The sequence below is a fragment of the Poeciliopsis prolifica genome, unplaced genomic scaffold (assembly GCF_027474105.1).
Source record: "Poeciliopsis prolifica strain line A6 unplaced genomic scaffold, Auburn_PproV2 SCAFFOLD002, whole genome shotgun sequence".
Taxonomy (NCBI): domain Eukaryota; kingdom Metazoa; phylum Chordata; class Actinopteri; order Cyprinodontiformes; family Poeciliidae; genus Poeciliopsis; species Poeciliopsis prolifica.
Window position 1 is genome coordinate 6,535,130 of NW_026562377.1, and position 23,050 is coordinate 6,558,179.

General features: G+C 38.1%; 1 protein-coding gene across 1 annotated transcript; it reads right to left on the reverse strand.

Moving 5' to 3' along the window:
* Positions 1-31: 31 nt before the first annotated feature.
* fam163ab (family with sequence similarity 163 member Ab) lies at positions 32-17,690 on the reverse strand. The gene is made up of 5 exons (XM_055020345.1): positions 17,280-17,690; positions 4,903-4,968; positions 4,799-4,820; positions 4,068-4,182; positions 32-3,212 (listed from the first exon to the last, which is right to left on the reverse strand). Exons 4-5 carry the CDS (start codon positions 4,158-4,160, stop codon positions 2,814-2,816), a joined length of 492 nt encoding a protein of 163 aa, XP_054876320.1. The 5' UTR covers positions 4,161-4,182; positions 4,799-4,820; positions 4,903-4,968; positions 17,280-17,690; the 3' UTR covers positions 32-2,813.
* Between the last annotated feature and the right edge of the window lie 5,360 nt (positions 17,691-23,050).

A 23,050-nucleotide genomic window follows, 5' to 3' on the forward strand; every position in this document is an offset into this window, starting at 1 on the left:
GGTGATGAAAACAGAGGGAGAGCCAACAAAGACATTTGAACAGATATCTGGATCGGAACGTGAACTTACATTTGTAATCTATAAACTATAAAAAGCTTCTATTGCAATTCAGAAAATTGCATAAGAAAAGGAGGATTTCATAGATTTCAGATTGTATTTATATCTTTGCCTGGTGGATGTGATGAATGGGCCATGACGATGGGATGCACTTTGACCCCCATCTTGTTGTGGTTTGATGCATTGATGTCTGGCAGGAAAATGTCTTTCTGGAGTTCCTCCAGTTTTTCTGTACACTTTTCACCTCTTAACTACTGAGTTGTGCTACTTCAACCATTCAAAAAGTCTATGATGTTTGATCCTGTGCACCAGTCAGGGGTGTTAATTAGACCCAGTCAGCTGACTGTCGAGCCCCCTCCCCCAAACCTTCACCCCCTGTGTCCGCCCCTGAAAGTGATACCAACCAGGTGAGATAAATGTGAAGCTCCTACTGGTTTTCTTCAGGAATTGGTGTGTTACAGTCAAGGTGAAATGATATTTTCTTAATTAGAAAAGAAAACTTATTGTTGTATTTATTACCTATGTTTCTGTACAAGACATACAAAAATGAAGAGTCAACTTATAGACTTTGAAATATTTAATTGTCAAAATATCACATCAGATATTCATTTTTTAATGTTATGATGTACAATTTTCTCTCAAACCACATTTAAAAACTTTTTTTAGTATTTTAATTATAACATAAACATTAAAATATATCGTTGCTACACTACATAAATAAATGAAGGACATCGAAGCTGTTCAAGATTACATCCACACTGGGTTAGCGTATTTTACAGAATCACCTTGATCTGAAATATTATAGCTTATTAGTGAACTTCATTTGGTGTAATTTTAGTTATTTTGTGGTTGAAATCCAGAGAAATCCAGCTAAGATTCAAATGGGTCATCCTTAGTTCACAAATAAGCATTTAGAAAGTACCACTGAGAGATAAATCTCATTTATACCACTGCTGAAAAGAGATTACAGAAGCTTATATTTGCATTTTTAACATCTGACCCATCTAATAGGCCTTAACTCTTATTCACACCTGTCAAATTATTTAGGTTTATTGCTCCAAATCTTCAGCCATGCTGTAGACAGAAGACCAATATCACACAAAATGTAATTTTCAATGGGAAATTGTAAATAAAAAGAAGGTGTATATCTAATTTTTTTCAGTCAAATTGTCTGATATGAGAGTAGATGAGTATAATCATGGGAGTGTAGAGGAAATCCCATAAACCAGTAAATCAAACCCCCTTATTCCTCAGATTCCTGCTTGCATCGCCGTCTTTCACACGGTGGGATTGAGAGATTGCTTAAATATTTACATAACTTTTTCGCATCCTTTTCAGACGAGGGAAAGTCACTGGGGTAATTTTAAGCAGATCGAGGGCTCAGGCTCTGCCATGTTTAGCTACACGTTAAGAAAGGATTCAAACGCCATGTTTAACTTTTCTTTTTAAAAGATTTGGTAACACTACACACTGCAGCCCTTTCTGTACTCAAACTTAGGAGTTAGTCTTGGGAACTTTCCGACAAACATACCTGATACTTACTGGAACCTTCTTGACGTTTTCAGTTACTTTCACATAAACCTTTTTGGGAACTTACAAGGTAATTTCCATGAAAGTTTCCCATAACTTACCAGGTACTTACTTGGTAATTTCCAGAACTTACCTGTTACTTTCCCAGAATCTATCAGGTCCTTTCTTTAACTTCACCATTCACATTCAGGAACTTATTAGATCCCTTTTGACGAATGTTTTTGGAACTTGCTGGTTACTTTGTTGGGTTTTGCAGTTTGCTTTCCCAGGACATACTAGCTATGTTCCTGGAACTTAGTGGTAAGTTTTCAGAATATACAAAGTGTTTTCCTGGAAGTTTCCTAAACTTAAACTGACCAGGGGCTGTTCCAAATCCTTTAGGAAATGTCCTGATTACTTCCCCAGAACAAAGAAAGTACTCTTATGAGAGTCATTTGTACATAGCAGGTTGCAGAAAAGTATAATTAGCTTCCTGAATATTTCAGGAAAGTAACTTCTAACTCCTCCACTTGCTATAGGATCAGGGATAGTAACCAGTAAGTTCCAAAGAAAACCTTTATTTTCCAGGAAACTAACCTGTAAGTACCAAGAAAGTAGCGCTTTAGTACAGGTTGCATAATATAGCGCCATCAAACGTTTTTCATGTCTATCTACATGTATAGAATCATTACATATTACCAGTTGTCAACAACATGTCCCAGATCTCCTGTTCACCATAAAATCTGCTGAAAGGAGACGCCTGGAAATGAACAGCTATGATGCTGACTGAAGACCTTGCATAGAGGATTCAAATCCAGGTGTCCTCTGCTGCACACTGCCACACCTCATGCTTGCATAAATCCACAAATGTTTCTGTTTGTCAGCTACTTAAAAAAGGTAAACGATTCAGTCTGTTTTAAACTCATCCATACATCTTATCACAGTAAAATTTGGAAGAAGATACAGAGCACAAGAAAGTCGTACATGGATCTAGTTACTCCTCAGGGGAAAGCGATCCAGTAACAGTCAGCAGGCGTACCCTTCCACTAGGTACATGTTTGGACATTTAGCGGATCAGTTGTTTTTTGAAATTAAGGAGGAATTTATTTTTCATCTCCAGCTTCGGCTAAAGCAATCCTTAATTATTTCCAGATTGACCCTAAATGTGTTTCCTCCACAAACTCACTGGAAGCCAAAATCTACAGTAGTGGTTGTGTCTTTTCAGTGGCGCTGGTGTGTAGAGGTGGTCACACCTCGGTGCTGATGGCTCGGGTGTTGGTGTAGAAATCAGGAGGGCGACCGCGCTGGCTGTCCCTCAGCAGGGGGCCTCGGACAGCGGGCAGCGGCATTGCCAGCGCCTGGTTCTCATAGTGTGTCGGCATGTAGGTGACGCGCTCTCCACCGTTGCGTATCTCGTCAGTGGTACGGATGTAGAAGGGAGAGTCGTAGGGTGAGCAGGTGGGACAGTAGCGGTGTTGCCCCACGGTAGGTTTGGTGGGGTTAAAGGATTTGGCTGGCTCTGGTGGCGACAGTGACAGAGGGGTGATGATTGGTCCGTCCAGGCCAGTGATGCTGCAGGCGTTGCAAGCAAAGTGTTGCTGAGAGAGGGAGCCATTGTCAGACCCATTCTTCTTACAGCAGTAGTACTATAAACAAAGAAGTTTGAGATAAAAAACATAAATCAGTAAAGAACTTTGGTGATTAAATGTGATCTATTATGGTTCTTGAACAGGTTAGAATAGGTCTATGGTCTAAACAAAGCATGTTAACTGTATTTTTGTTTTACAAAAAAATATTCTTAGATAATGACATTCTAATATGTTCAGTTCTGTCTACTTTGAACTCCTTTCAGAATGATCTGTTTCAGCGATTCTTGTCACTTTAAATCCAAATAAGCTCCTGCTGGCAAGCCTCCCAACTCAATATTTACATTTGCATGTGAGAATGACTGCAAGCATTATACAACCATTCATCTCTGAAAAGCATAAGTAGAGCCTCCTGCACAACCAACAAGAATGCAGAAAGTGGTAGTAAGTCCAGCAGCCATTGAAAGATCAGTGGCATCAATTTGACATTTTTATTTTTTGCACTTTGAAAGCAAGTCTGTTTTTACATATTTCTGTACTAAATACAGTTTTAATTACTAAATTAGATTAATCATCGCAGTGAGTCTCTTGTCGGATTGAAAGTACCTTCTGAAAATAACAACGTTTAGGCATGCATTAAAGACATGGTAACATAAATAAAGGCTTGACAATATCAGTATGTGTAGTTAATCTATAAAATGAAACATAAATGATAATATATGCACTTTTCAGTAATAAAAACAATATTGACCATGAAGCAGATAAGATGATTGGCTAAAGTCTAAAAAGGAAACTTTACTTGCTAGTTTTCTATTGCTTTTACTGGTATTTGTTTGTAACCTGAAGTCTTTCCCTCTATAAAGCCGTTGTGGTGCCACAACTTTACTGTGCGAAACCCGTCCGGCCACATCATACCTGGAGTCTACAGTAGCAGAGCACGGCGATGATACACAGCAGTATCACTGTGGCCAGTATTCCTCCAGTTATGACAACAGTTCCAGCTGTCATCCGACCAGCTCTCCATCAAACTCTGGACACAGAAACCGAAATCATCAAACAGGAAGTTTGCACACCTAGGAATTAAATTAATGATGTGCTACACAGTGCAGTAATTTACATACACACAGAAGAATGAATGTCCAAATGAATTAATATAATAGTTCATCAGTTTTTTTGTTTGAGACGTTCCATGTTTAGATAATTATTCCCTCTGGTTTTGAATGTTGTGCAGCTAGGAGGAGTCCTGAATTATGTGAGATACTAAGACATAATGTTCACACTTTAAATCATTGTATTATTGGTTTTGCTCTCTTTAAACACATGTTTTTGTAAAAATCAAGGCTGCACTTATTAAACAGAAACTGAGCTGAATAAATTTTTCCTTACTGAAAGCTTTTTTATATCGTTATTTGTTTAGAAATTGAGGTCTAACATTTCAAGTCAAAATTCACGGATTGATGACGTCTTTATTTTTCTGGGTTCACAAAATTACTAGGTATAAAAATTACTTTATTTCAAAAACCTAATTTACTGTGACTGAATTCCTGCAAATGCCAAAAATAACAGAAATTGTAATTTATGTGTTTTCTGATCCTACAGAAAATTGTCACATTGTGCAGACCTAGTTGCTACTAAGCGATACTCACGTTCAACAAAGTAGCTTAACACCTGAAAGCAGACAAACAACGTATCATGTAAAGTGAGCGACATATAAAGTTTGTTGTATTGTTAGTAGGTGAGACACACTTACATCAGGGGAGTGTTTGGAAGTTATTTGATTTGAACTTCAGTCAAAGGAAATTCTCTATGAACATATCTAAAAAGAGGGAAGAAAAGAGAAATTAAACTGAAGCTACACCGACTAACTTTCTCCACAAGGTGGCACTAGAAGAACAGAAAAAAAAATCTCTTAAACTGGATAAAGCCTCATTTAAGTTTACATTCCTATAACAAAAATAGGGAGCATTAAAATAAACACAGCATTTACAGAACAAATATCTGAAAAATCCATACAGCTTGTCCGCGTCTCTCTCTTTCTTGTGCACGGAAAGACTCAAAGACACACATGGATCACCACAGGACAGCAGCAGTAAAAGTGATTTAGAAACAAAGGCTGCAGCTGATTGGAGTTGCTCTGCAGTCTGAAGCTTGTCCAGGTGAAGTGAAAACTATTACTGCTGATAAAAACATGTCCAACCAGCCCAGATTGGTGTGCAGGCAGAGCGTGTAATTTGAAGCAATGAGAGAAAGGAGCACCGTAATGGAAAAAAAGACTAACTGGACAAGCTCGCCTAAAGTCTGAGCACTCTAATTATAACAGTAATTAAGACAGCCCACCAGCAGAAATACAGAAAGTCTCTCACTGAGAGAGCAAACCTTGTGGCATCATATTCAAAAAGATCAGCAAAGCATTAAGCAAAGTCTGTGAATACTTATGTACATTTAATGGTTTTCTATTTTGAATAAACCTGCAAAAAATCTCAAAAAGCTTTTTCCACATCATGGAGTTTTTGTGTTTAGAATTTTGGAGAAAGCAATTCACTTGATAAAACATTTCAACATGACCATGTGGAAAAAGTGAAGGATTGTGAATACCTTCCAGATGTATGCGTCTGTTTGTGGATTATAATTTATTTTCCTTGCTATCACTTCTGTTTACTGCAGAATAAATAAATGATAATGCCACAAAACATCCAATCTACCCCTTTTATTAAATTTAAGTTAGCAGTTTTTGGTTCGCAGCATTCAGACCTTTGAGTGCTTCCAGCTGTGCAACTGTTTGCAGCTTTTGTTGTGTTTTGCTCCAGGAATGTTTTAGCTTATGCAACTCAACAAAGACACAGCGCATTTCCCTTCCGGAGTCAATAATATGAGCATCTACAAGCCTGTTTATTTATTCTAGAGAAGATGCAGCGTGGCACCTGTTCTATGCCTCCATGTCACCATAACTTCACCCTAACTCATGCAATTCAAAGTCAAAAATGCCTTATTGATCCCAAAGGGAAATTAAATATTATCCATGGTTCTTCAAAGATGATCTCAGTCTGAACTATTTTCTACAATTAAAGCCAGCAGAGTGACTTGTGTAGGAACAGGAAAAGAATCACTGATTTCATCACATCATCCTTTACTCACACAGACACGAAGCTGTACACACATTAGTTTTCATCCTTGCTTCCATTCTTATGTGGCGCTCCGCAAGCAAACCTGCTGGTTAGATAAATCTGAGTTTACCTCTCTTGACAACCTATCTGAATCAGCACACACATTACAAATGCACAAGAGCTACAGCAAGCAGAAGCAATGCTGGATTATTTACTGCAGAGTGGCCTCGATACCTCTGATAAGCCTCCAGAACACACTGAATCCCAAAATGGACAAACTTCACCAAATAAATCTGCCTCCTGTAAAGTACAGCCACTAGAATTGTGAGTATATTTTTCTATTTCTTGTGTAATTGTAGGAAATTGCAGGCAATCTCAAATTAATTGGACCCCATTTCAGCTAAACCTCTTTGTTTGCAAAGCAGTACATACATGACCCACATATGAAACATGCACTTCGTCTGCAGCAGTCAGAGAAACCCTGTAAGATTCTGTATCTCTACTCAGTCGTAAAACTAGACTATTTTATTGAATGTGGTTAAAAACAACAGTGTTTCCATTAAATGGGTAAGAAATGTGTTTCTAAATGCCACTCCGTTACAAATGGGAGTCGCACTTCGCTCTCGGCTCAGCACATTCTACACTAGATTGGATGTAGACAAGTCATTATTTTTCTTAAAACATGAAACTGCACCGTTTCAGCTGGAGGCAACAGTTTTCCAAGCTGACATTCATCCCTCATAATGATGGAGCTGTAGGTCTGGATAAGTGTAAGAAATGATGTTGGCTGAAGGTCAGAGTGTAACAAGGACCTTCATACTTGCACTGTAAGTATGAAGGTTTTTTCCCATCTGAGTATTTCCCCATATCACCATTTCTAGACATATTTTCTAAGACATTTGACTTCTCGATGGATTTAATCATAGCAGAGGTTTATGTGTAAAGAAGGAGGTTAAATACCAAAGTGTGTATAATTATTATGAAGCTTTTTTTTCTAGACAAAATGGGCCAAAAGAGAGATTTAACTCTGAAAAGTGACGAAATACCAAAAGCTTCTCAGAGGGATGCAGCACTCTTGACATTGCCAAGATATCGGAGAGTGAACAGGAAACGATCAAACATTTTGTTGGAAAGAGTCAACAAGGTCACAAGAATCAAGTATGAGATCCCATTAATGTCCAGTTCTGACATATTCCATAAATGTTTTTTACCTAGCAGTAAAAAATGTTCAAATGTAAAAAAAAAAAACATTTAAAAAAAATCTCAAAAATGTGAATGAACCCAGTGCAAGTGAGTGATATTAAATACAAAACTAAATGTTAATAACATGCAAGAAGACATATTTGGATCATTTGTTTCACTAACCCAACTCTGACCAGTTGAAGATTATGTACGTCACAAAGAAATTATTAAAAACTTTGTCTTGGCTTCTTTTTTTTTGCCTCAAAACAAACAATAAAAACAAGCAAAGTCCTGTGCGTCTGTCCACGAAACAATTTAAGCACCATATGAATTAATTTTGTCTTGATATATAACGGATGTTTTAATAAACCTCCGGTACCTTGAGAAGTCATTACTTGTCCTCCATTTTGCAGCTGTTTGGAGCAGCAACAGCCCAGCAGGCTGAGATTGATGACAGAACATTTCGATTCAATTACTTGATTTTGCTCAGGGTCATTCAGGTCAGAAAACACGGACTGCTCTCCAGCGTCATCCTGTTGGCCCTCTGAGGCCAGATGATCGATACAGGCGTTGGTTTTTGTGGATTTGAGGAGAAATAGGATGAGAAGGAGTGGGAAGAAAGTTCAGGTCCTTTTCTCACTGCAGCCTGCAGCTTTCTGTGCAGCTGTAAATCCTGATGGCAGATTTATGACTGAGGATCATTATGTCCGCTTCAGGCTACTGTACCGTCTTCAAGCCTGCCAGTTCCTGATTCAGTCCTTTCACACAATCATTTTCAGTCAAAATGTAGCTGTGACCTTTACTCACACAAACACTCACAATGTTTTAAGTCATCAAAGTCAATTTTATTTATTTTAACCCAGAAAATCACAACGTATACCATCGCCAACACATTTATTACTTGTTTTTTTTCAAAACAGACCAATTTACAGCATAACTGCTATTTGTTTCCTCAAAGCAAAATCGATAATCATAATAATGAACTCAACGAATAAGTAAAGTTGCATATTTTCAGTGTTTGCTCTATTCAGCATCTTATTCACAAAGCCTGTAGCTCTAATAGGCTCATTCAAGTACAGGAGGTGATCTGATGCTCATTTTGCATCAGATCACAGCCCCTTACAATCTAAACCTTTTTCACATTCTGCCAAAACATAATCCCAAATGTTTGACTTTCTGCAGGCCTGAGAGGTTTGATAAAGAACATTAAAGAACAAACAAAACCACAGGAAACATCTGACAGTTCAGGAACCAAGATGCGTCAGGGTCAGGTTTATGTCAGACCTGGAAATGTGCAGGAAATGAGGTGAAGCTCATCTTTTCTCTTCTTTCTGGGACATGAACATGGAGGGAGTCAAATATTTAATCAGAAGCACCAACAATATGCCTGTCGAGATCACTCCTTCTCCATTACAAGCAAACTGCTGCATCCAGCCCAGTGGGAACATTTCTAACCACAACACAGACTCACTCGGACTTCGAGCTGAATTGATTCTCCGTCTAATTTATGTCTGGTTCAGACAGATTCCTTGTAAAGGACGTGGGCAGGAAAAGCACCTGACGTCAAACATGCAGGCTGCTTTGCATTCCCGTTTTATGAGGTTTACAGGATTTCATTATGGCTGCTGAGCTCCTCCTCTGCCGCCCGCAATGTGCCAGCTTCTCCTCGCGTTTGGCAGACGTGCTGCATCGCTGCGAGCAAATCCAGCAGCACAGGGCAGAGGACAGGCAGGGAAGCTGTAATTACTCCACTCCTATTTTGCTGGTCAGCATGGCAGGCTCATAAAACAAATTGAAATTGTCGAGCTTTCATCTTTGAATGAACATTGTGCCACAAATAGCACCTAGGCTAATATTCATATCAAGCTTCTTAAATGACTAAAGTAAGAAAGTGGAGGAAGAGATGATGAGGAAAGCAGAGCTGGTTTCTTAAGCTTCAGTGTTTCCATTTGTTAAATCATTGTCTTCAGAAGGAGCCTCAACATTAAGCAGAGCAAATTACATTAGAGACACAGTACATTCATAATACATAAGAGCCACAGCCCTGCGGGTGATACTGCTCCTCTTCCAAGGGATGAGAATCAACGTTTGCTTGAATATCTTCACTCTTTCCTTGACTGATTTCACACATAAATAATCCAGCTTTTGTCATCGCACTCTTTCCATTCAATGGATTTCACATCAGTAAATGAATCTAGTCTTTACTAAGTTTAAAAAAAGTACACCTTAGCAGCTTTTGAAAGTAGCAGCCAGGTGCTCTCCATGTTGATATTTGCTTGTCAGTACCTGTGAACACCTCCATTAGAAACAGCAGTTTCAGACATTGGTGGGGTGAATTACTGACATATCAAACTGACTCTATACCTACAAAGGACAAAATATATCCTGAGAATATTACATGCTAAGACTGAGTGACATGGCTAAAAAATGTATCACAATATAAATGTTTCATATCGTCGACATTGATAATTACTGGCTAATTTTTTAGTTTTAAATGTCTGAAATGCCGCTAACGCGGTGACTTAACTTTTCCTGTTTTGTTCACGGTTCCTCCTGCACCTGTTCTACTCTCCCTCTCCACCCCATTGTTTTTATTTATGGGGAACGGTGGCGAAACCCCGAACTGCTGCAACAGGAGTTACTCAACAAGCCGTTGGTAGGTAACCAAAGAGTGAGTGAAGTTAGTTGATTCCACCAACCCTGAAGAAGAAGATGAGCGATTCAAGTCTTTCCTCTGCCTACATCCCCCAGAATGCTGTGCAGTTCTGGATCAGGGGTCAGTGAAAATACTGAACTCTGTATTGGATGTGTTCATCCTGATAAGACACATGGTTGCACATTTTATTGTTTTTACGTGTACTTTAACTTTAAAGAGTGACTAAAACCCTAATAAAAATTCACAGAGTAGGTCTGAAGCTTTGGGTAGTTGTCCTGCTGACCCAATCTGAGGTCAAGATGCTCTGGAGCAGATTTCTGTGCATTGCTGTATTCATCTTTCCCTCTATCCTGACCAGTCTGCCAGTTCCTGCTGCTGCAAAACATCCACATAGCAAGATGCTGCCACCACCACCCTTAACACAATCCTGTCTCAGAGGTCTACCAATAATAATGATCTAGAGTTTGGTGTTTGACCTCTGACCTGCTCTGTCATACGAAGGAGCTTGTATAGCTGGACTCAGGTTAAATTGTAGGAACAACTCTCAGGCTCAATTTGGAGCGAATATTTATGTAAATGTTGTTTCTATTTTTAGTAAATTTGCCAAAAACTCAATTGTTTTTCCATATTACCATAATTTAGTATTTGGCTGCAAAATTCTGAGGATTTAAAATGATTTGGGAAAAGGCCTTAATGTAAGAAATTCTGGAAAAATTGAAGCGCTGTGAATACTTTCCGAACTTCTTTCTGTATTTTTTTTCTCTTTGAGTTTTTATTTTTAAGTTCACGTTAAAATCCCAGATTCCTTCAGCTGACCTCTTTCATTTTAGATTCAGCTATGTGCAAAATCAGCACAGACAGGAACTGAGAGCTACACCAACAACATATACAGTATGTGGAGACAGCTTTTTTTAAATCAGTCAGTCAGTCAGACTGTGTTTTATTAGCCCTCAGTCCTTAATGAGTTTTTCCCACAGCTGTCAATACAGATCACAGCCTCATGAAACATAAATAAGGATGAACTTCAGCATGTTGGCTAAAAGCTGACCTTCAGCTTACAGGACGGTAACTAAATCTGCTGCACCGTCCTGCCAGCAGACAGACAGAAAATGCAACACTTCCAGGACAAACATCTCCTCAGATCTCAGATCTGGCAGGTCGCAAAACCAGCTGAGAAAGCAGCTGCGTGGCGCTTCACTGATGAGAATTTTAAGAAATATTAAAGAAAGCTCAGCTCTTTTTCTTCTACGTGAAAGCATTAACTTGTGTTTGAAAATAAAACAAGCTTCTGTTTTCTTATTCCTCCACCTGCACCATAAAGCTGCAGAAAGAGAAAGATGAGTGTTTTTGAAATATTTGGTCATGGATGTAGACATTGGAAATGCAAAATTTTCTCTGACATTTTATTAAAAAAATGTTATCTCTACTTAGAAATAAACTAGGACATCACTTATCTATATTTACTTAAAAATTAGGAAAAAAAAAAATACAACAGGCAAAATGTTACCTAGCAATTAGTAACAAAAGTCCTGTGTATGGAGCAGAAATAGATTACATTCAAAATAACCGCACACACCAAGCAAATTTACCCTGAAAGCAGACTGAAAGACGCTAGATGAAGTCTCCAAAAAATCTAAAATGTCATCATGAGACGGGCAGCAGGATCTTGCTCCTGTTGACATAACAACGAATGTTTTTATGATCACAAAGAGCCCGATCAAGTTGTCTCAGTTCTTCTGGTTCTTGACTATTCTGCACCCCCAGAATCAGAACCAAACATGGAGAGCAGCATTCAGTTTTTATGCTCCTTTAATCTGGAACAAACTTCCAGAAAACTGAAAAACTGCTGAAGCACTGAGTTCTTTTAAATCAAGGCTGAAGATTTGCTTAGAGCTGCCTTTGATAATGTTAACTGGAACGTCATCGATTTTATCTGTATTCCAACCTTTCATTACTTTCTTTAAAACACTTTGAATTGCCGCGTAGCTGCAGAACTCGGGAGAATTTCTCTTGCTTCCCAAAAGCGATTATCTAACTTTGTGCGTGAAGTCAAAGGGTTTTGTGTATCTGTGCGTGTGTTTGTCACTCTGATCATATCAGGAAGCGTCCGTGTTTTTGATGAGTCACCACAGCAGCAGCAGCAGCTGAGCTACGTTTGCAGATAACAGCGGTTCTCTTCCAGAGGCTCTGCCAACAAGACTTCCTCTCTGTGGCCTCATCTTTACCGATACCACTTCACTTCATGTTCATGTTCACGCTGCAGGTCGCAAAAAGCCGATCCTGCAAAGTGTGAACTAAATCTAAGACAGGGACTGAAAGGTAAAGGCTGCTTTTGTTTTTGAGTGACTCATTCTTAAACATTTTAGGTTAGAGGTTTGTGAACAATATTGTTAAGAAGAAATGTTTCTTCTTCATCTCATTTGAAGAAGTAAATAAATATAAGCGGCACAACAAATAAAGATGACTGGAATCAGTTAATTTTGCAATGCTCTTAAAAACCTCCTTAGAAAATCTGAATATTAAATCAAACGTATTATAGTACATTAACAATCATGTAGAAGATCGCTGACTTGACAGGAGAGAAGTCCGTTCAGACTGCTGTGTTGTTGAGGTAGAACAAGAGAGTGAGGCTGTAAGAGGGGAATTAATATTTTTCAGAGTTTAGCAACAGGAGTGTTTCAGAAATCAGCTTTTGATGACCTTAGATAAACTGGGTCAAACCTGGCAGGTAGAGCAGGAGGTGACTTAAATATGGACTTGAATCTGTCCAGAAACACAAACACTGCTCTTGGAAAACACTGCCATTTATAATACACCTATTTAGGACACCGGTCAAATAAAAAAGTGAAATTTGTATTACTAAACTGCACACAGACACTGAATTTAAAAATTTTTAATTGAGTTGAAGGAAAAAAATGTAGGAAAAGGACTGGATAGCTGTTTGAAATAATCTTTTTTACATGAAAGTGCATTTAGCATTTGGAGTTTAAGAGGCCAGTTTCAATCAGAGATTATTTGTGACAACATGTCATCTGCTAGAGTTGGTTTATTATGTTTTATTAAATCCAAAATCAAAAAAATTTAGAACATAAAATCTTCATTCTGTTTATAGGCTTTGTGTAGAGAATGATTTCGTTTTCAAACAAGATTTTCCTGCTGCCCACAGGAATCCAGATCCACTGAGCTGGATTGGCTATCAAACTGGCCTAACACTCAGAAGAAACTATGAGGTTTAGTTCAAGAGGAAAAGAAGAAACACCAGAACCAACAATCCAGAAACCTGAAGGCAACAAGAAGCTACAGGCTGATCACCTCCATGAAATCCATGCAAAAGGGCCAATTCCAATTTTCTGGCAAACAAAATGGCATCAAATCTCTACCAAGTAGAGAAATAATCATTAAAAATAATAGAAATAATCCTTGGAATATATCACTCTGTAATAAAGTGTAATGTAGGATTCCCAGATTTGTAACTGAATTGCTGATATTCAATATGCATTGAGATGCAATTCGTACCTGAAATTATCCTTTTGAACTGAATTAGACTGAATTATAATAAACTGGATATAAATTGGGCATGCATTCTCACATGAGATTAAATTTGCAGAGAATAAATTCAAATGGAGGACAGTTTTTCTAACGTGACCCAGAAAACTGTGAAGCAGTCTGATCTAACTTTCTGTAGCTCTTTGTGGCAGTCCTGTCCTAAAATGTTTGCACTTTGGACACTGATTGGTCACAGCTCTGCACTACAGTGCACTCAACTGGCAACTTTACGCCTAGAAATACCAATCCTGCAGCCACAAAGCCCTTAAGGGATTATGAATTATTCAAACACAGCCCCTGAAACACTGAAACACTTCCTTCTCTGCTGGTTCTAGACTCTGCACACATGCACAAACATACAAACATATAAAGACTGCACAGCTATCACACACACTTCCATGCATGTTGTCCCAGCAGAAGTGCTTCACAACCAAACCAGACGGAGTACTCTAACCGGCCTGTGGGTCAGATAGAGACCAAATCTGACAGCTAACCATTCTCTACAGCAAAAATAGCTTTACTGATAAAAAAAAAAAAAAGAAAAACTCATTTAGATTCTTCTCACGAAGTACGTTTTACTCTGAAATTATGTCCAGAACTCTGTCTCAGCAGGGTAAGATCTTCATTAATTAAAGAATACCAAATGTCACAGTCGAACCCTCAGATGTTCTTCATGTCTGGACGTGATGCAAGAATGTGGCTCCTGTTCTTTTAACCACATTTACACAATCATTCCAACCGGCCGGCTCAGTTCTTCAATATTACAGCTTTTCATCTATTTTACAAAGCATGACTAAGATACAAGGAACGTTATAAGATGAAGATTAGGGTTCAACAAAAGTTGAATTGTAATAAATCGTCACCACTAATTATTAGAGATGAGCTGGTCCAATATTCAAATCTTTATCTGTCCCGGTACTGAAAAAAATTCTAGATCAGGTTTCGTGACAATGTGTCCTATTAAAAGGGAAGATCTATTCAGCCTAATTCTATACTTTCAGCTCTGAACAAACTCATGCCTTAATATTTATCACTCATTATATTTATAATTTATAACTGCACTTTCTCAACCTATTGTTTTGGTCAGTTTCATTTCCTTTATTATTTACTTTTCGTTGGCTGTTTCTCCTAATTGCACTGACTGAACAACTTTAAGTTGTTTTGTTTTTACACATTTGACCAAGTTTATAAAGTTGAAATGGAGCAGAGTTATAAAATAAATTTGTAATTCAGTACATTTATGTCTATGCTTTGAAAAAGAAACATGTTAAGTCAGGTCAACGCTGTTTTTCTGCATCGGATCACGGTCAGCACCTTTTGTCTATATCAAAAACTATTTTAATACATTTAATTGGGTTTAATTATCCTGGTGTCCTTGCTAATGGTTCAGACTATTTATATACAAATAAATGCAGACATAATCAAAAATTAGAAAAATGTAATTATTCAAGCTCTGAGGGGTTGATTTGCATGCAGTGAAGTCTCAGAGACAAAATGTAAAATTTCTTTTTTTTTTTGGAAAGAGTAGAATTTGTTTGAAAAAATAGTTACTGAAAGTGAACAGTGGCCTGTTGTTTATTGAGTGACAACATAAATATAAAGTGTTTACTTTTACAGGAGAAACTCCTTGTTTAATAAAGAATCTCAGAACATGGGAGATCCGTGTTTTACTCCATGCCAGGAACGCGTTTGATTTCAAAAAGCTTTTGTAAAAGCTTCTAAACGCAAATCTGTTTACTGCAAACAGTGACTATGTCAGAGTTTTTAAGGTTATGCAGGTAAATTAAATCTGATCTTCAGGGAGCAGCAGGCTATATTTTTGTCAGCTTTGAGCTGTTCGCTCATTATTCAAGTTGTATTAGATACATTTTGTCTGTTGCTGCTCTGTTGGCAGTGGCAGCCCTGACTACAGACTCCTCTGGGAAATCAGCCCACTTCCTGTTGCATCGGAGGCATAGAAGGAGCAGCGAGTGGAGGCAGAAATTGGGATGATACAAAGAGGCTGCTCTAAGGTTATTTAGTCAAGCTGCACTTTTCATCCTTCCTGTGTGAGAAATGGGGTCAATGTAGCACATACAGCACTGCACCTGCTGCTGAAGTGGTGATGTAAAAGCTCTCCGGACTGTATTTTATAGCTGCTTTTTGTACGTAATGTACAGAAAAGCCAAACAGGAAGCAATTTTTTCTTTGTTTATTCTGAGAATGTAGTTTCAGGGGATGAAAGCTAAAAGAAAAAACTCTTTACTGTACATTTAACTATTTTCACTGCTCTAGAAAGAGTTGCAGGAACAGGAAAACACAACCAGTCCCACCTTTACCAATTTATTTGCAGGCATATCTAGTACACTGACTTAAATTTCCTGAAGTGACATATTGGAATGAAACTTTAGTGATGTTCAAGTACCTTTGAATAATCAAACTTTGATTTTGTGCCTCTGGGACCTTGATATTCTATTGAAATGCTAGATTTGTGTTTATCTGAGAATACAACTTTGGACTATTGGGCAAAAGTTCAGTCCTTTTCCTGTGGAAAGACATCCGAATGTTCCCTCTGCTTAACTCAAAGAGGTCATCAGTTGCAGCCTAAATCTTACACGTCTGTCTACCCGTTCAGTTTTTTGCTATTCTGCAAACACTGAATGAACTATATGCAAAATCAACAGATTTCGGTCAGTTTTCATGCTGATGAAAATTAGGAGTTTACTGCAGATTTTCTGCAAAATGTAGTCAGAACCATTGGGTTTAACCCCCACCTGCAAGTGGCGGTATTTCTTACTTTCACTACACTACAGCTTCAGCCTTACTTCAGTTACAGTCCGTGATCAACATGGCAAGTAATACAACTGAGCTATTTAAATTCCTTAAAGATTAAAAATATTTGTGTTCAATCAGACTGCTTTTTTATGTAGTTTTTTTAAAGGGTTTAATGAGGAGAATATAACAAATTTTTGCAAATATTTCCACAAAATTGAAGATTTTTATTGAAAATAAAATCACAAAAACAATTGTGAAATCCTGAAGGAACTGACATGTTTGAGTGAGCGCCTTCTTGTACCTCGGTTTTTCCTTCCACTTAACTTTTTCTTATTATCCTGGGACGCATAACTTGATAAGCAAGTTATGTATTGCTACAGCCAGCTTTTGTAACAATATTTCAGAGGTTGAATCTTCAACTGTCAAAACAAAATCTTTCTATGCAGATTCCTTCTTTTGAATTGAAATACTGAGAGAAAGTGTTAAAAGATCACACAAACCTGTGTTTCGTTCCTTTTAAACCCCAACATGGTTTAATTTCTGGACTAATGTATGTGGCTTTATGAAACTTTTCAGCACTTCTTTACCCAAAAGCTGACGGCCTAAAGTATAAGTTTCAGTCTCTGCATCATCCTCTCTCGGCCTGTTTTTAATGAAATGTCAGAAGAAAATCACAGCAGCTGCAAAATGGCAAAACCCCCAAGACTGGGTTCTTAACTGAGCTTCTTTAGTCATGTACAATGACAGCTGGAAGTTAAACATTTTCACGTTGAAAGTAAACATGGACTCATTATGTATAATTTAACAAAGACCAATAAAATGAGCTGTCGGAGTAAAAAATAAATAAATCTGATTGTGCAGCTTTGTTTCTCCATAACAGCATACCTGGTTCAGATGCTCGGACAGCGCATCCCGAAGCGACCCAGTGGATCCAGACCGAGAAAAGCCGCCAGCATCCTTATCTCAGCCGCAGAGGAGCGCTGGGCATGGGACTGCGGCGGAACTTCTCCAAGGATCAGCCGGAGTCCGGAAACAAACACAAACCCCGACAGTCCGAGGGACCGACACACAGTAGGTCAGGCTGACCAGCGTGGAGACATCCGGGACCGGAGGTGCACAACCAGACGGGTCAGAGGACGGAGACACTCCGGGACAAGCGCCTTTTTACGCGCACGCAGCCTTTAAAGCGACGGGTTCACCTTCTGATCTTCACGGGAATCCAGATACAGATGTAAAGGAGGAGACCAAAGGAAGCATAAGAAATGCTGAAAACATTTAAATCAAATGTACATCCAACAAGTGATGGAGGCAAAAGCAGCAGCACTTGTGGGATGACAGGGAGGAGAAGGAGGAGAAGAGCCGCCCCGCGTCACAGACCCTCTCTCTCTTGCAAAGAGAAAGAAAAAAAAAACCGTGATCTCCTTTATTACACAAGCTGCACTGAGGATATCTGCAAAAAATACAGCACGAAACAGTAGGAGCATGATGAGGGAAATGACTTAATCTGACCTTTTCAACTGTAGATTTTTGCTGAAAAAATAAGACAACTTGCCTTACCTCAATCTCTGCCTTAATCTGTATCACTGTAGCTTAAACGTCGGAAACCCAGATAAAAAGACCAGTTTAAAGAATAAAGCAGAACCTCCCTCTGTTCTTTAATGGGATCAGACCCAAACAGACGTCTCTTCATAAACCTTTGTTCTCTGAAGTCACAATTCCCCAGAAGTTTCCCACCAACCCCAACCTCAGCATCCAACATGGCCGCCACACAAACTGCATCATGAGCAGCTCTTGATTTGCTCTCCTGACTGTATTGTTAAATCAGTATCAATCAGTAGATTTGATTTAATGTCTTTTTAGCAGTATAATGTGATTAATGAATGTATGCTTATATGATGCTGGTGTTTCTTTCTGAATCTGATCATAATCCATGGACATCTCAGTCCAAGGAAGCCACTCGCTATGTCAATATGACACAGAGTCCTAATTTTAGCGAAACCACTCAACAATATGTGTAACCTGTCCTGCTGTCTATGCGCTGGTAACCCAGTGCAGTTCAACTCAGACATTTAAGAAATTCTTTAAGAATCACTGTCAAATATCAAGTTTTCCAGTTTTCTATGCCGATCTTTGTTGCACCCTTGCAGCAATTGGTAGCTTTGTGTCATATGAGAGGTTTCGTCCTGCAGGAACTGCGATGCAGTCAGCATCAGGCGCCAATTTGTTCTGAGCATTTGTCGTCAGTCGGCTCTTCGAGTTCAGTAAAGGTGATACTGTTTGGATCTACCACTTTGTGTTTATTCTTGGATCTTTCAAGAAATTGAAAATCCAACCTTCCTGCATCTTGAAAGAGGCCTTGATTTATTCATTTACTTGTTTACTTGCACTTTAAAAACCAAAGGCAACCAAAGAGCAGGAGAGGTCAATCAGAAAATACAAAGTGAAAACTAAAACTTAACTATAAGAAATGTTGGTGATTGTGCAGAACAACCATCCTGCTAATTTCAAAGACGATAAACCTTTTTGGTATTTGTCATCAAGGGTCATGGAAGTGTGAATGCCTAAAACAGAATCCAGACGAATGTACAAATTTGCATTTGTCAAACGCTTGATCAGCTGTTCAACAGCCTGTTTGAATCTTCTTTTTGCAATTTCAAACATAACTTACATTATCTTTAATTTGGCAAGTTTTAAGATTTTATTCATGAATATATAAATGCCTCTCAGCTGGGTTCAGCATGTTCTCAGGAAAGTGGGCGATGCACAAGGTCTGTGTTTGTAAAACCACAAACACAGACCTCTGAGCTACAGTAATTGATTTGCCCTAAATCACTGCTCCGTTAATCTACTTACTGTTGCAACCAAGTCAACGCAAAATATCAATAGAGAAGGAAGGTCTGGCTGACTAAACAGGGCTCTGCTTGTGTTACAAACCAGTAGAGGCACTTAGAGATTGATGCAAGCAGAGAGCCGAGGACATGAGGGTGGTGGAAGTCTGCAATCACACAATGCTGCAGGAGTAAGAAATCTTAAGCAAAAAGAAAAAAGGGGGAGGGAGAGGAAGCTGAGGGAGCAAGATATGCGCAAAGCTTCTGTACAACATGCTGCAGGACATCTGCTCAAAAGGAACAGAGTTTCACCTAATCTGGGATGTTTTCAGGTTAAAACGGTTTGTTCATTTAAACTTTCCAGGGCCACATCTCAAAAAACAAAAAACCTCAGAATGACCATCCACTAAAGCTCTGCACACAGAAAATAGTCAATATAATTATCTGCTGTTCTTGTGACCGGCATAGCACTTTTTATTCCAACCTGCACACAAAATCTTCACGCTTCACTCATCTTTAAGAATAAACAAAAAGAGGGAGTCAAATTTTATGATAACATTCAAGTAAATCATAAAGTTAGTGAATTGCACATCAAGTTTTTAAAAAATGTTTACACGAACAACCCGTCCACTCAGCTTTGAATGAAAGTTGGAAGGAGCTAATTTAACTTTAAACTAGACAATACAAATATTTTTGGTCGAGTTTAAACACTTTTCTGGGCTCCAAATTCCACATTCCTTTTTTTTTGTATATAACCAAAAAAATTCAAAAGAACTCTGGGAGATTTCTGCAGCTGTCAGAATAAATTTTTCAACTCAAATAGTGCATTAAACTTCAGTATCTTACAATCTAGATTTTTTACTTTATTAATACCAAAGACAAAATTAAATGTTGGTCCAGCTTGCACAATTTGAAACAAGAATCATAGAGGTTGATATCTGTGAGAAGGGTCTCCTGTAGCAGTCCATAATACAGCAATCCTGAAGAGGGTTAGGGTAGGGTATTAGTCTCACAAAAAGGATGCTCACGTTTGTCCAAATGTCCAAACATGTTCTGTTTTATAAAGAATCCTTCTTTGCACCAGAATCTCCAGATGTTCCAGCGTCGCCACCAGAACAGAACCAGGCTTCTTTACCAGATTATTCAGCTTTTTCCACTCTGTCTCTGATGCTGCTGACCCAATAGGAAAAGGCAGAGGAGATTGCACTCTCCAAAACAGATTTATAGAAGATATACTGCAAACACTCATGTGTAGGGCTGTTTCTTTAAAAGCTTTTTAAGTTTAAATTCAGAAATTCATCATAAATTCATGATCAAATGTAAATAGTTGATTCGGTAGTATTCAAGAAACCCTAGACTGAAAGAATAAACCGTCAGAGGGGAGGATGTGCTGATGATGTTCAAGTTAAATGATAATTTACTGGATCTTTCCCCTATTTGGAAAGATGACAATTGAACAGAAAGTAAAAGTGGAAAGTAAAAATATTTTGCACACCGTTTAAGTAATATTCCATAAATAGACCATAAACAGTTCAATTTCAACATTTTTTCCAAATGTCACCATGTAAAAGACCCCTTTAGTGTATAGACCAGCTAATGCAAAGCATGGCAGTATTTTCCAGTAGTCCGTACTCCATGTATGATTGTATTTGAAAGAAATAACAGTGCTGTATTCAGGGGGAGGTGCAGACACTAGATCTGAGCATCAGATTGCTGGATCAGTCAGCAGTGACCTTCCCTCTCATCATCATGCCAGACTGCTCTTAGTATTACAAGATTACATTTTAGCCAGACAGGAAGTGCATGATGCTGCAGGAGATGGATGATGGAAAAGTTTCAGGTATCTCAGTGTTTAAATGACGGAGGTGACACCAAAAATAGAGCCTCCCATCCACAACTATGGCAAAACGTTACCACCGCTGACGCTGCAGTGATTAAGTCTGGGCTTATAACACAGACAGAAATCAGGGTTTATGCACCTTTTACACAGTGAAATTCAAACACCTTTCAAGCATTTTAAAAGTAAGCTTTCAAAACTTTCCACTCCCAAAAAATTGTTCCTGCAAAGTTTGTGACATTAAGAAAATAGAAATAATTTTGGAAATACTGATAATTTTGGTGATTCTAACTGACCTGAAAAAAGTTTAGCCTGATTTAAAGTCAGTGAGAAAAAAATCTCTTTTATTAGATTAATAAAAAATATCTGGTTTTAACTGTAAATAAATTTAGGTTGTAAATCAATCAGTAGATTACTTATATACTTATTATATGAATATTATGCTTTTTGAAGGGCCTTAAACAGAAATCAAACATTTACATTTAAATGTTTAATCTTATACTTAAAATCAAGTATAAAATCAAACATTTCATTTTATACTTAAACATAAATCAAATGTTTTATGCCATGTGAAAGATAATCTGTGGCAAAAAACAACAATTAAACAACTAATTAACTGAAATCAATTATTTTTTTAATTTCAATTAAATTTCAGTTTTCCATCACAGTGAAGAGTTAAAGCCAGAGGTTCGTTAATCTGCAAGTATCTCCTCGATTCAATACATCACTGACAAACTGAGGAAAAACTGTACAAATCCTGCACAGCTTTGTAAATACTTTATAACTTAAAGCAAACACTGCAGCCTTTAACTGTGCAGCTTTTTAGAGCTGTGTACAGATGAGCAGCATCTCCATGGCAGCATGTAGAGTTAAGAGGTCACACCGTGTGTGTGTGTGTGTGTGTGCGTGCGTGTGTGTGTGTGCGTGTGTGTGTGCCAAAAGAGCTCATTTTACTTCCTTTGTGTGGCTGAAGCACTGATTTGATGTTTATCTGCCCATCCCTGGTATGTAACTGGAGAGACAAAAGCAACAATAAAACACCAGAAGAGAGTTTATTTGTCAATTCCCACTTGAAAAATAAGCATTATTTAGAGATATATATCCAGCAGTCTAACCTGAGAAACATCTTTAAAGAAAAGTATGGAGGATGATTTATTAAGGTCAGGTTTTGAGAGCCTGATCATTAAGCGAATCCCCAAATTCATTATTATCGGTGGCTGCCTGGCAGCTGCAGGGTTTTAAAGTGGTGAAGAGTTAAAGAACATTTTAAAAAATCTATCTGAAACAATAAGAAAATCTACCTGGAAGTGTTCAAGTATAAAGAAAAACAGCAACAAAAAAAAAAAGATCCTCCTCAGTGTCAGCTGTAAGAAACACTTGATGCACTCAGCATTTCAGGTTAAGAGAGTCACATCTGTGGATGTAGTCCTCCAGTCTCCTGCCTTTATTGTTGGACATCATCCAAAACAGAGTAGAAATAATCTGGTTGAGAATTAAAGAAATTTTTTTAAATAAGCAAATAAAAGGCAGTTAAAAATCTAAAAATGCTGCCAAAAAAAACTTGTCCAGCTTGTGTTTTTTATGGCGTTCATCAATTAGTAGACGATGATCGTCCCTGTTTTATCTAATGACTAATTACCCACTAAATGCTGAGTGGGTAATTTTTGTCAAACCAGACAAAAAAAAAAGGAAAGTTGACAAACAGCGAATATTGAGAACTACAAGGACAAAGGAAAAGCAGAGAAATGTGAGAGATGACGGATAATGACTAAGCATTAACTGCTTGCTTTATGTAAAGCCATTCATCAGGCAACCTGCAGGTCTCTCTGCTCTTCACTCAGAGCTGCTTTCATTTTCAACATTTCATCACCTAAATGAAGAGAAAGCAAGTCGGCTAAAAACTGCAGTCTGACATTAATATCACTCTATACTGGAAGCAGATGTGCAATTTTAACAAGTCATGATAAATTACCAGAGGTAAAAGATCGACT

Excerpts from the sequence above, each read along its gene's own strand:
- fam163ab (XM_055020345.1), bottom strand. The coding sequence starts at position 4,160 with ATGACAGCTGGAACTGTTGTCATAACTGGAGGAATACTGGCCACAGTG. Across the intron at positions 3,213-4,067 it reads TCTGCTACTGTAGACTCCAG|TACTACTGCTGTAAGAAGAA; the intron begins GTATGATGTGGC and ends CTTTGTTTATAG.